Source organism: Anopheles merus, chromosome 3L (assembly GCF_017562075.2).
Source record: "Anopheles merus strain MAF chromosome 3L, AmerM5.1, whole genome shotgun sequence".
In the NCBI taxonomy this organism is placed as follows: Eukaryota; Metazoa; Arthropoda; class Insecta; order Diptera; family Culicidae; genus Anopheles; species Anopheles merus.
Window position 1 is genome coordinate 475,046 of NC_054085.1, and position 10,181 is coordinate 485,226.

Sequence of the window (10,181 nt, forward strand, 5' to 3'; positions counted from 1 at the left end):
TTTTGTATCATTGCTTTTATTGACCTGAAATTTTCAGTAGCCTCCCAAATTTTAATTGCCGATTTTTTGGTGAATAAATTGTAATTTTCAACTATCTGTAAGTATTTTATTTTGAACTTTACCACGTAGGATGGCAACCACCCAAGCGCCACAGATTAAGCTTAAACGACTGGAAAATTGAATATCCATATAAAAAAATGAAAGCTCCACAGCTTCATTGGTTTGATCAATAGATGGCGTATTACAACTCATCATTATATTGCTATCCTGTTCTTGCAATGTGTTTCGACAAGTTTCATCTTATCATGACCTATATAGTCTTATAACTTTCTGAGCAAAAATCTATGTGAATGGTCGTGTGGTCAGATGCTTGGGTATCAACACCAACGACGATAACTCAATTCTCACTTGCTTCAGTACTGGTGGTGGTTTCCGTTGGAGTTTAGTAATTAAACAATTGTATCGCCGTTCTAGTTCTAGCGATGCATAACTTCAATGCGAAACCATACAACAGTACAGAGGAAATGAGAAAGCTCTCCTCCAAGCGATGAAGCTCAACTGGTTGGGGTATCCCACCAACAGAGAGCGCCACCAGCTTTTTTGCTATTTTTAGAATGAATGAGTCGTTTGCCGTCTGCTAAACGAAGTCTTTCTATATTCCGTTTAGGTAGAGAACTTGAGTCGTTTAGAAGCCGTTTAGTGGTCGTTTAGTGGATTTGTGGCACTTGGGCAGCATACCCGGGTATTTCATACATTTTGTATGGAGAATGACGTTTCTCTTCTTCTTCTTTTCGTATTGTGCTTATTTTTGAGTCAAATTCAAACAATTTAAAATTTCAAATAGATCGTTAGTTTTATCATAAAACACTCATAAAATCATAAAAAAACCTAATATATAAATGAAATAGCAGAGAATATATGGTCAGCATTACTTGATTACGGCATCAAAAGATAGAAAGCATTGTTGATCTATGAAGACCGTTAATTTTTCCGTCAAAACGTGCGGAATTCCCGGTTATGCCGGGTGCCAACTTAAGTGTGTAAATATGGTTGCCAACTATTCAGTTAAATAATAAAAATAACTGAATAAAGATTCTGACTCTTCTCATATCTCGGGGAACACCTGTATCGGTTAATAAAAAATTGTCATCCATGCGATTAACATCGGTCTGATTGCAAATGATTAATAAAACGCACATATCAAATTAAGCAAACGCAGACCTGTCAAAGTAACGTCTTTTCGCCGGAAGTAGCGATGGTCCTTCATACTCTTGTTCGCTCGCTCCCTCTCTTTTCCGGTGTATCAGCCATTTGTAAGCAGGCACATTCTGCATCGCTGGACAAATTCGATTGAAAATGGTAATTGTCTCCGATTTTAATTGATTTGAAGTATTTCAAAAGATTGTGAACTATTTTAAACCATACATATTTTGTTGGTTTGAGTTCTACGTCAACTAAATTTGTCTTTCCGAACAGTTGTTACCGATGTGGCAACGCTTGTTGACATGAATGCAACGATATGTCGGGAAAGATAATCGTTAGAATATTGTTGCTTTCTATGTCGAAACTCACGGTAATTTTGTTGTATCATTTCAGTCGCTCGTGATTCCAGAGAAGTTCCAGCACATTCTCCGTGTGCTGAGCACCAACATCGACGGAAAGCGTACGGTACCGATTGCGCTGACTGCGATCAAGGGTGTCGGTCGCCGCTATGCCCACGTCGTCCTGAAGAAGGCCGATGTCGACCCTTTCAAACGTGCCGGCGAATGTTCGGATGAGGAGGTAGAGAAGATTATCACGATCATCTCGAACCCGCGTCATTACAAAATCCCGGACTGGTTCCTCAACAGACAGAAGGACATTGTCGATGGAAAGTACATGCAACTGACATCATCGAACATCGACTCCAAGCTTCGTGAAGATCTGGAGCGACTGAAGCGAATTCACGCTCATCGCGGTATGCGCCACTACTGGGGTCTGCGTGTCCGTGGTCAGCACACGAAAACTACCGGTCGCCGCGGTCGTACCGTCGGTGTGTCCAAGAAGAAGTAAACAGCAACCAAGTGAACGATCGGTAATCTTCCGCTCATTCGCCGTGTTCGTTGTATAAGGCCGGTAAATTAAACAACTGTGGAGAGTGTCGGAATGTGTTGAAGGCAACGTTGTGATGTGTGCGATAAGAATTAAGAATCATTTGAGTGTCGGTGTGTCGATTCGTCGCGTATTGCAGTGATGTGAGATGCATTTTGCTTTCTAATAAATGGTTCTTATCGAAAAAGTATTCTGTAGCGTGTCGCAGTGTTTTTATTATTGTTAGTGGTGCCCATTGTTCGTTCGAGAAGCGTTAAATATGCGAAAGGATGTCAAAATATCCGAAAATTTGGCGCTTCAATTGGGACGAGCAAATGATTCTAGCCATCTCGACATTCGCATATCGCCTGATTTGGAATGAAACGTCTCTCGAGTGAAAGGATATAATCATCAACGAAATAGAATATTACACGAAAGTTCGTTTGTGTGTGAAGTTGTGGACTGTTTTATTGTTCATTTAGTAACTTGGTGTAATTTATGGGCAGTCTTGCCACAAAAACGAGTATTTACCTAATACTTCAACAATAATATCGTCAATCTCATTCTGATGAAATTGACTTCATTAATATATTCACGTTGTATTTATATCAAGCGCTTTTCAAACTTCGCAAAACATGTTTCATTTCAGCAACAGCTTTAGTTTCGTTTGAATAGTTGCGATAAATGTAACGCTCTTTGTTTACCTCTTAGCACTATATTCCATCTCAAGTAGCAACAATTTTTATTTGCATTAGATTATATAGTAAATTGATTTTACCAAGCGTCCACACGTGTGATGGATTACGTTTATAGAGGGAAGAAACAGTTAGGATGTTTAATGGAGTATTATAGGTTTTAAGCACTGCACATATTTTTGGTTCGTTTGAGATTTGTTTGCATTACACACCTCCCTCCCCTAAACCGCTATCAGCCAGAATTGAAATTAATTGGACCTGGATCGGTCTAAACACGCGGTCAAAATTGTTGAAATGGCTGAGATCCACTGGAAGCATTGGAGGGATTTAAAGGAATGTTTGGATTAGGCTAACTTTCTTCTTGCAAGATACGCGACTAAAACATAGGTTACATTACAGGCTGATAATCTTAGTCGGACTTTAGTATTTTAATAGTAATATTTTGCTTCTTTTGTGTAGCAAAACTCTGTATAATAATTGACCATATGCACGAGTTCAAACGCACGCTTTCAATTGATTAGTAAATGTATAAGATAAGGTAATAAGGCGTAAACGACACGAGACGTTTGAACTTCAAAAGCTGAACACGGTTTGGAAAACCACACATAATGCACAGTTTTCTTTTTAATTTTTGAATCGGTACGTGCAATAGTGTTTGAAGAAATTAGAAGTATTTTTCACTACAAGCGAAAATAGATTTAAAAGCAAATCACATAACATGAACACTTCCTATTCAACGGAACAAACCTCAAACAAGTGGGAACAACCTTAAACCAAGCTACAATTCAGGGTTTTTTGCCCAATCTATGCGCAGCATAAATTATTGCTTATAAGATGTTTTTAACAAATTATTGCACATTGCAAATCCACCAAAAACTTTGTTTTCCACATGTACGATTTCGTTTTTCCAGCACATATCCATAGCAGTGCACTACAATGAGAATGTGAAACAACAACATGTTGTGACGGAGTTACAATGTGAGACGGATGTTTGCAAACATCTCGTATTTAATGAAATATGCTTTCCAGATTGAAAAGTATTTCGGAAACCCTGTTAGAAACTTGCAATTATAGAATTCATATTCACTCTTATTCATATATCTCCACCGACGCGTAGCCTATCATGTCAATTATCGTTGCAAAGTAATCGTAAATGAGCTTATTTTCACAAATTACATTGTGAAGCTTTTATCTCCATCTCTCCCTTCTCTCTCTCTCTCTTCTCTCTCTCTCTCTCTCTCTCTCTCTCTCTCTCTCTCTCTCTCTCTCTCTCTCTCTCTCTCTCTCTCTAACTTTTTCTCTATTCGTTCTTGCTAAATAAATCTAAACGCATTATAAAGTGGCAATTTCAATAACAATCTTTCGCCCTCCCAAAGGAATATAGCAGCAACGTGCTCAATCGTCATCCAGCATCTCGAGGAATGCCTTTGGTACAAGCCCTTTAAGTAATCCTTGCTTTCCATTCATGTAATCGCTGTGTGGTGGATTGCATTCGCAAACAAATATAACCTAAAATGAAAAATTAAGAAATATTAACAATCTACTGCTATTCTGACCAACGCCACTGCACTGCCACAGCTCTTGCCTCATTCGAAGATAGATTCAGTTCAGTACCATCCTTGGCGTCATATGAGCATAGAACGCGAGCCCGCCGGTACCCCGAATTAGCGCCCAATTCGATGTTATTAACTCGTTCCGAAAGAGCATCCTCATCTTCGTATCCAGACACCGGTACATATGGTTGCGGGCCACCGAGACTAATTTTATGCGAATTAGTCGTTTATATGGTTATGTACATCAGTTAATCCGTAAACAAAAATCGTCCCACCAAAGCATGTATTCACCATAAGAGAAAAACAGAGAGATAGAGGATAAGGACAAAAGACAGCTACACAAACATCCACAAACAAATAATCCAAATATAATGTAATGTGATCGATGATAGTTATCACAATTCTTTTAATATTTAAAAATTAATTTTTAAATTTTAAATTTTTTAAATTAATTTTGTTATAGAGACTTTGCAAGGATCACCAAACCGTGTATAAAACTAACGTAATCCCTTTTAAATATTAAATGGCCTATTCACAAATGAACTTCTAAACCTTATGTTAAAAAACGAAGCGGAAAAATAATTTAATGCCGAACACGTTAAAGCCTTTTAGTTATACTTTAGCTGTTGCCAAAAAATACGTCCTATTATTCCGCCAGTTCGTTTGTAAAAATCCCTCTGGCTAATCTTGCGAGTCTTTTTATCCTACAACTATTCTCTTTTACAACTATTCTCTCTTTTTTCCATCTCTTTTCCTCTCTCACCAATTCCTAACGCATATGTCGACAGGTCGTTGGAACCATCCTATTTTACTGTTGTAAGGTTCCAACACCTTATATGAAAAGAAGAATTTTAATACCAAACAGTAAATTGGAGCAACAGAAAAAACACATAACACGGATATAATTGTTTTTCGTGATGTTAAATCTTATATTCTATGTGTATGGCATAGTGCTGTTTTTGCTATTTTCATGTAAATCCCTTATTTGTTCATTCGTTCATTTCACATACATGAATTTAAAACATAATTTCATGCCTAGCTGATGAGAAAGTTTAACACTTAAATCGCCGATGCATACGGATTATTTTAATCGATTTTAAACAATCCTCAAATTTAATCACTTACTATAAAAGAAAATTTTATCATGAAAGAGGATGTAACTGAAGAAAGAAATGATGAAATAGGAATAGGACCCAAAAATAGTAATTCGGAATCATCTCAATGATAACAATTTTGCCAGATAAATGTTATACAACCTACCAGAGAGAAAATGGCAGAGAGAGCAAAGCATAGATCGCCGTGTAGTTTAGCAATTACTAAAGTATTGATTTGTATAATTCTTGGAGAGTATTACGAATTAATTTAAATTAAGTTCGAAAATCTATAGCACGGAAATGTCACATGGATCACTGTTGGCTACAAGAGCCGCTATAATACTGTCTTCCACGATAGGAAATGCTGCAGGAGATATACTAAGAGGAGGCTGCTCGGACGTTATCGGGATTGCGGGATGTAATGTTATGGTCTGTTGGTAGTGTTGTGAGCTGTCTTGTGATTGAAATTTGCTTAAATAGGGCGGGCCACAGGTAAGATCTACATCTTCACTGTTTACTCTTAATCGTGGCGTTGGAGGACGCATGCTAGGCCAGTCGGACAAGTAGTAAAAGTTTTGAGTATTTCAGGTGTTACGTGTAATCCGATAATCGTGCAAAGTAGACAGAGGGAACAAGATAAGAAGAGAAAGAGATAGATAATAGAAGGATAATCGAAAAAAACTATATATTGTAGAAAGTGGCAATAATGTACGCATAAGTGCGATTTTTGCATGTGCAAATGCAAATGCGTATGCATACGCCTCTTTTTACATATAAAATAAATTGAATCCAATCTGGGTGTTTACACGAATAATAACTCAATATAACTTTTCAACCATTTTTCTAACTACATTGCACAATCTATCGATCAAGACGGGATTGTTATAAACGCAGGAAATATGGTATTTGAAGCAAGTTCTTTGGGTAAACATCAATGCATTTAAAAAGCTTGCCGCACGAAAGATCGCAATGTAGGCAAAAACAAAAAAACAACATCATACATGTTATCATGGTTGTCGCTAAAGCATATTTTATCGGTACCCCATTCACTTACCTGACTAGCTCTCGTTGTAAGTCCGACATAATTTTATTGCATTGGCCGTAGTAACGGACTTGAGCTTCCACTAAGGAGTGCAGGTAGCGCAAATGGGTGGCTTGCGTCGTGCTGATTCCTTCTAGCAGCAATTTCGTTATTTCAGCCTGTCGGTCAAATTCAGATTGTGCCACTCGTAAATCTCGTTCGGCCTAAAAACAGAAAAAAGTCATATTCATATTCAATATTTATAATGTACTCAATCATTAAATAAATTATAGTTGAACAGGAAAATAATCAATGGAAGCGCTACATCATTTCATTCTATCTACTTGTTTTTGACACTGGACACTCTACAAGTCCTGTTACCTGTTCTAATGTCACCTCTGGCGATATTCCATCCTTCTGAATGTGTTAGCAATCAAAAAAAGTGGGAAGGTAGTTAACGACTTAAAATATTTAGCCTGTACGAATTATTCTTCTTTTGACTGTCCATCGCATGGTACGATATCAGAAAACTGGTATCATAAAGCAATTTTTCATCGTACTGGAATGTACCTTTAGATTCCCGCATATCATATCATTTGAAAATACTGATTGATTTAACAAATTTCTTACCGCTTGCTGGCCAATCATACTGCGCGCTTTACGGACCCGGTTTTTGCATGCATCCAAATCCAAACTGTAAACAGACAAAATCCACCCCGATCCAGTGTGTTGAAATCTATTCTTTACATGTAATTACCGTACATCTTTCTTACCGTTTACTCTCGAGCACTCCTTTCTCTTTAGTGATAGTTTTCATTTCACCTTCCAAGAATTTTTTCAGTGGCTGAATAAAACACATGCCAGCAGAACCGATGAAATCACGTTCACAAGAACCGAGCTTCTGCTCGGCCTGTCCCACTTTGATCAAAGCACTGCCGTACGGACCGTCCTGTCCGAATTCTCCACCCCCTTCTATCATATCCAATCCAAGGTATTCCAGATTACTCAAACGTTTAGGCTTTTGTTTTTCGATTTTCTCAAATATAAAGTCCTCCACTCGATTTGCCGGATTCGGTATAAGTGCTGCCTCCGTGTCACGCATGATTTTTTCCGTCCACAATTTAGCCGAGTCGGAACGTTCACTCAAATGCTCGAAACGTGCATCCATCTCTGTTTTTTCCGATGTCCCTAGCTTCTCTTCTGTAAGCTATAGCGGATGAAAAGGAACGGTCAGAATTTGCATTCGTTTTTGTTAAGGTTAGTGAATATTGATTTTCTCACCTGCACCACACGCGATAGTGTAGAGCCTGCCCCTTTTACAAACTTCTTCACATCAAAGTCCGGCATTTTGATATTCATATTAAGATCGGTATTCACACTTTACTGTGTACGGGATTTTAACTAGTGTACCACAAGTATTTATATAAATATTCCTTTAGGTAATCTGTCCGGAGTAAAGCCGATATAAACATAAAATATGAATATAATAACTTGTTTTCACAACAGACACAGCGAATGGTACGAAAGAATAGTTCGATTTTCCTTTGTTGTTCTGCAATGAAAAGTTGTGACATTTGTTATTGATTTTTACAACATATATAGAAGAAAGGTAGCCTAGTGGTAGTGATGGTCCAACGTCACATAAAACGATTTTTTAGCACAGTTGTGAGGCCGCAAATATACGACGCGCGTTTCCGCACCCGTGGAAGCGCTCTATTAGGCCGAAAACACACGACGCGCGTACTTTTTTATTTCTATGGCAGGATTTGCTTCGTGATTGTAACGCCTAAAATTTTGAGGAAAAATCAGTAATTATGGTCGAGTTGTTAGATACACGGGTATTAGCACCATCGACCGTCAATCAATTTTCACATGCTTTTATGCTGATAGAATCGCATTGAATTTTAGTACAGGCGTCCCCCGAGTTACGACCCCCTCGAGTTACGACGATTCGCAGATACGACGATTTTGATTTTGACAGTGAAAAGTTGTCATCGAGAAGAAATTGATGTACATTTTTGAATTTCTGAGCTGATAACCGTTACACACAAATTTCCAAAGATTCCACAACTACCCGATATTGAATATCTATATCGTGTAAACGACTTTTTGTGTAAAATTAATACATTATCGAACATTTTTTCAAATGAAAAACATGATATCATAGATTTCGACTCTTCAACTTCGGTTATAAACTTTACAGGGTTTTCCAATTGAGTTTAGACTAGAAGCATACTTTTTTTTGAATAGTCGCAATAGATTCTTGACTAGCATCCTCTATTTTTGATTACGATCAATGGATTTTTGACTAGCAGCAATTGATTTCAGCAGGCCGGTTGCTGGCACGGAGTGACCAGATTGTTTTTAGAGGTTATCGGTAGGAAATCTAAAGCAAACTCGGTAATTTTCGGTAAAAACAACTTTTTATTCACTCACAAAATTTATTAAATTTCAAATTTATTGTTGAACGGTGAATACTTAGAAAAATATTTGAATTTCGGTCAGAAAAATTGAGTTTTAGTGTGCTCAATTGTAAACCAATATTCGATCGAAAATCGATAGAACTACATATGGTCACTCTGAAAAACTTGTGCAATCTAGCTTTTGGTTAGGTTATGCCTGGGGGTCTACTACTGCATATTTCAATTCAGCCGTTAAGTGCTTTTGTGTTGTATTGTGCATTCATAAAATCAAAACAATAGCATCGAAAACCTATCATATAAATATATCTTTCTTTGTGGATGATAAATAACAGTAAAACAAATGATTTAATCAAATGAGCGGATGAAATTAAATATTATCCACAGATTATTATTCAAGTCAATCTGTCACACCGGATGTTATAAACGCGTCGCTCTTAGGCTGTCATGCAGGGACCTGCTGAAATCAATTGCTCCTAGTCAATAATCCATTGCTCGTAATCAAAAATAAAGGATGCTAGTCAAGAATCTATTGCGACTATTCAAAAAAAGTATGTTGCTAGTCTAAACTTAATTGGAAAACCCTGTACATTGACAGATATTCGATCTGTCTTTTTTGATTTACGCCTTGCGTTGGGACTTTTTTTCGGTCCCAAATACAGTCGTATCTCGGGGGACATCTGTATTTAAACAATTGTATCGCAGTTCTAGGAATACATAACTACAATGCAAATCTACAACAGTACAGCATGAACGTCAAAGCTATGAATGCGAGGAAACCCAAATAGCCAGCTCGAACTCCATAGCTGATTTGAAGCTGTTTAACGAAAAATCGTTCCGATGTCGTACTTTGCAGGTGGTTAAGAGATGAAACCCCAAACGCCGCCGATTAAACTTAAACGACTGGAAAATGAAATATCCATAAAAAAATGAAAGCTTCATAGCTTCACTGGTTTGCTCAATAGATGGCGTATTCTCAAGTGCCACAAATCGATTAAACGATCACTGAACGGGTTCTAAACGACTCAAGCTCTCAACCTAAACGGAATATAGAAAGACTTCGTTTAGCAGACGTCAAAAGACTCATGCATTATAAAAATAGCAAAAAGCTGGTGGCGCCATCTGTTTGTGGTATATCCATCCAGTGGAGCTTCCTCGCTTGGAGGAGAGCTTTCTCATTCCCTCTGTTAGTTGTATGTTTTCACATTGAAGTTATGCATCGCTAGAACTAGAACGGCGATACGATTGTTTAAGGGCGGTGGCAACGCTCATGGGATGCGATTTTATCGGACGAGATTTATATGGAATTTGACAGATAACGTCGGGCG

General features: G+C 37.7%; 2 protein-coding genes across 5 annotated transcripts; one reads left to right on the forward strand and one right to left on the reverse strand.

Moving 5' to 3' along the window:
- The first annotated feature begins 1,246 nt into the window (after positions 1-1,246).
- LOC121599323 (40S ribosomal protein S18) lies at positions 1,247-2,281 on the forward strand. The gene is made up of 2 exons (XM_041927043.1): positions 1,247-1,359; positions 1,597-2,281. The coding sequence occupies exons 1-2, from the start codon at positions 1,357-1,359 to the stop codon at positions 2,050-2,052; spliced, it is 459 nt and encodes a 152-aa protein (XP_041782977.1). The 5' UTR covers positions 1,247-1,356; the 3' UTR covers positions 2,053-2,281.
- Positions 2,282-2,608: 327 nt separating this feature from the next.
- Positions 2,609-8,015, reverse strand: LOC121599322 (endophilin-B1). Of its 4 annotated transcripts, XM_041927039.1 has the most exons (7): positions 7,715-8,012; positions 7,207-7,640; positions 7,064-7,127; positions 6,815-6,850; positions 6,467-6,657; positions 4,351-4,522; positions 2,609-4,274 (listed from the first exon to the last, which is right to left on the reverse strand). In XM_041927039.1, the coding sequence occupies exons 1-7, from the start codon at positions 7,790-7,792 to the stop codon at positions 4,161-4,163; spliced, it is 1,089 nt and encodes a 362-aa protein (XP_041782973.1). In that variant the 5' UTR covers positions 7,793-8,012; the 3' UTR covers positions 2,609-4,160. The 4 variants fall into 4 exon arrangements, with proteins under 4 accessions (XP_041782973.1, XP_041782975.1, XP_041782974.1 ...); XM_041927041.1 differs by lacking the exon at positions 6,815-6,850; XM_041927040.1 differs by lacking the exons at positions 2,609-4,274; positions 4,351-4,522 and adding an exon at positions 5,555-5,958 and having other exon boundaries at positions 7,715-8,014.
- Positions 8,016-10,181: the final 2,166 nt, after the last annotated feature.

Excerpts from the sequence above, each read along its gene's own strand:
- LOC121599322 (XM_041927039.1), bottom strand. The coding sequence starts at position 7,792 with ATGAATATCAAAATGCCGGACTTTGATGTGAAGAAGTTTGTAAAAGGG. Across the intron at positions 7,641-7,714 it reads CACTATCGCGTGTGGTGCAG|CTTACAGAAGAGAAGCTAGG; the intron begins GTGAGAAAATCA and ends CATCCGCTATAG. Across the intron at positions 4,275-4,350 it reads TGAATCTATCTTCGAATGAG|GTTATATTTGTTTGCGAATG; the intron begins GCAAGAGCTGTG and ends TTTTCATTTTAG.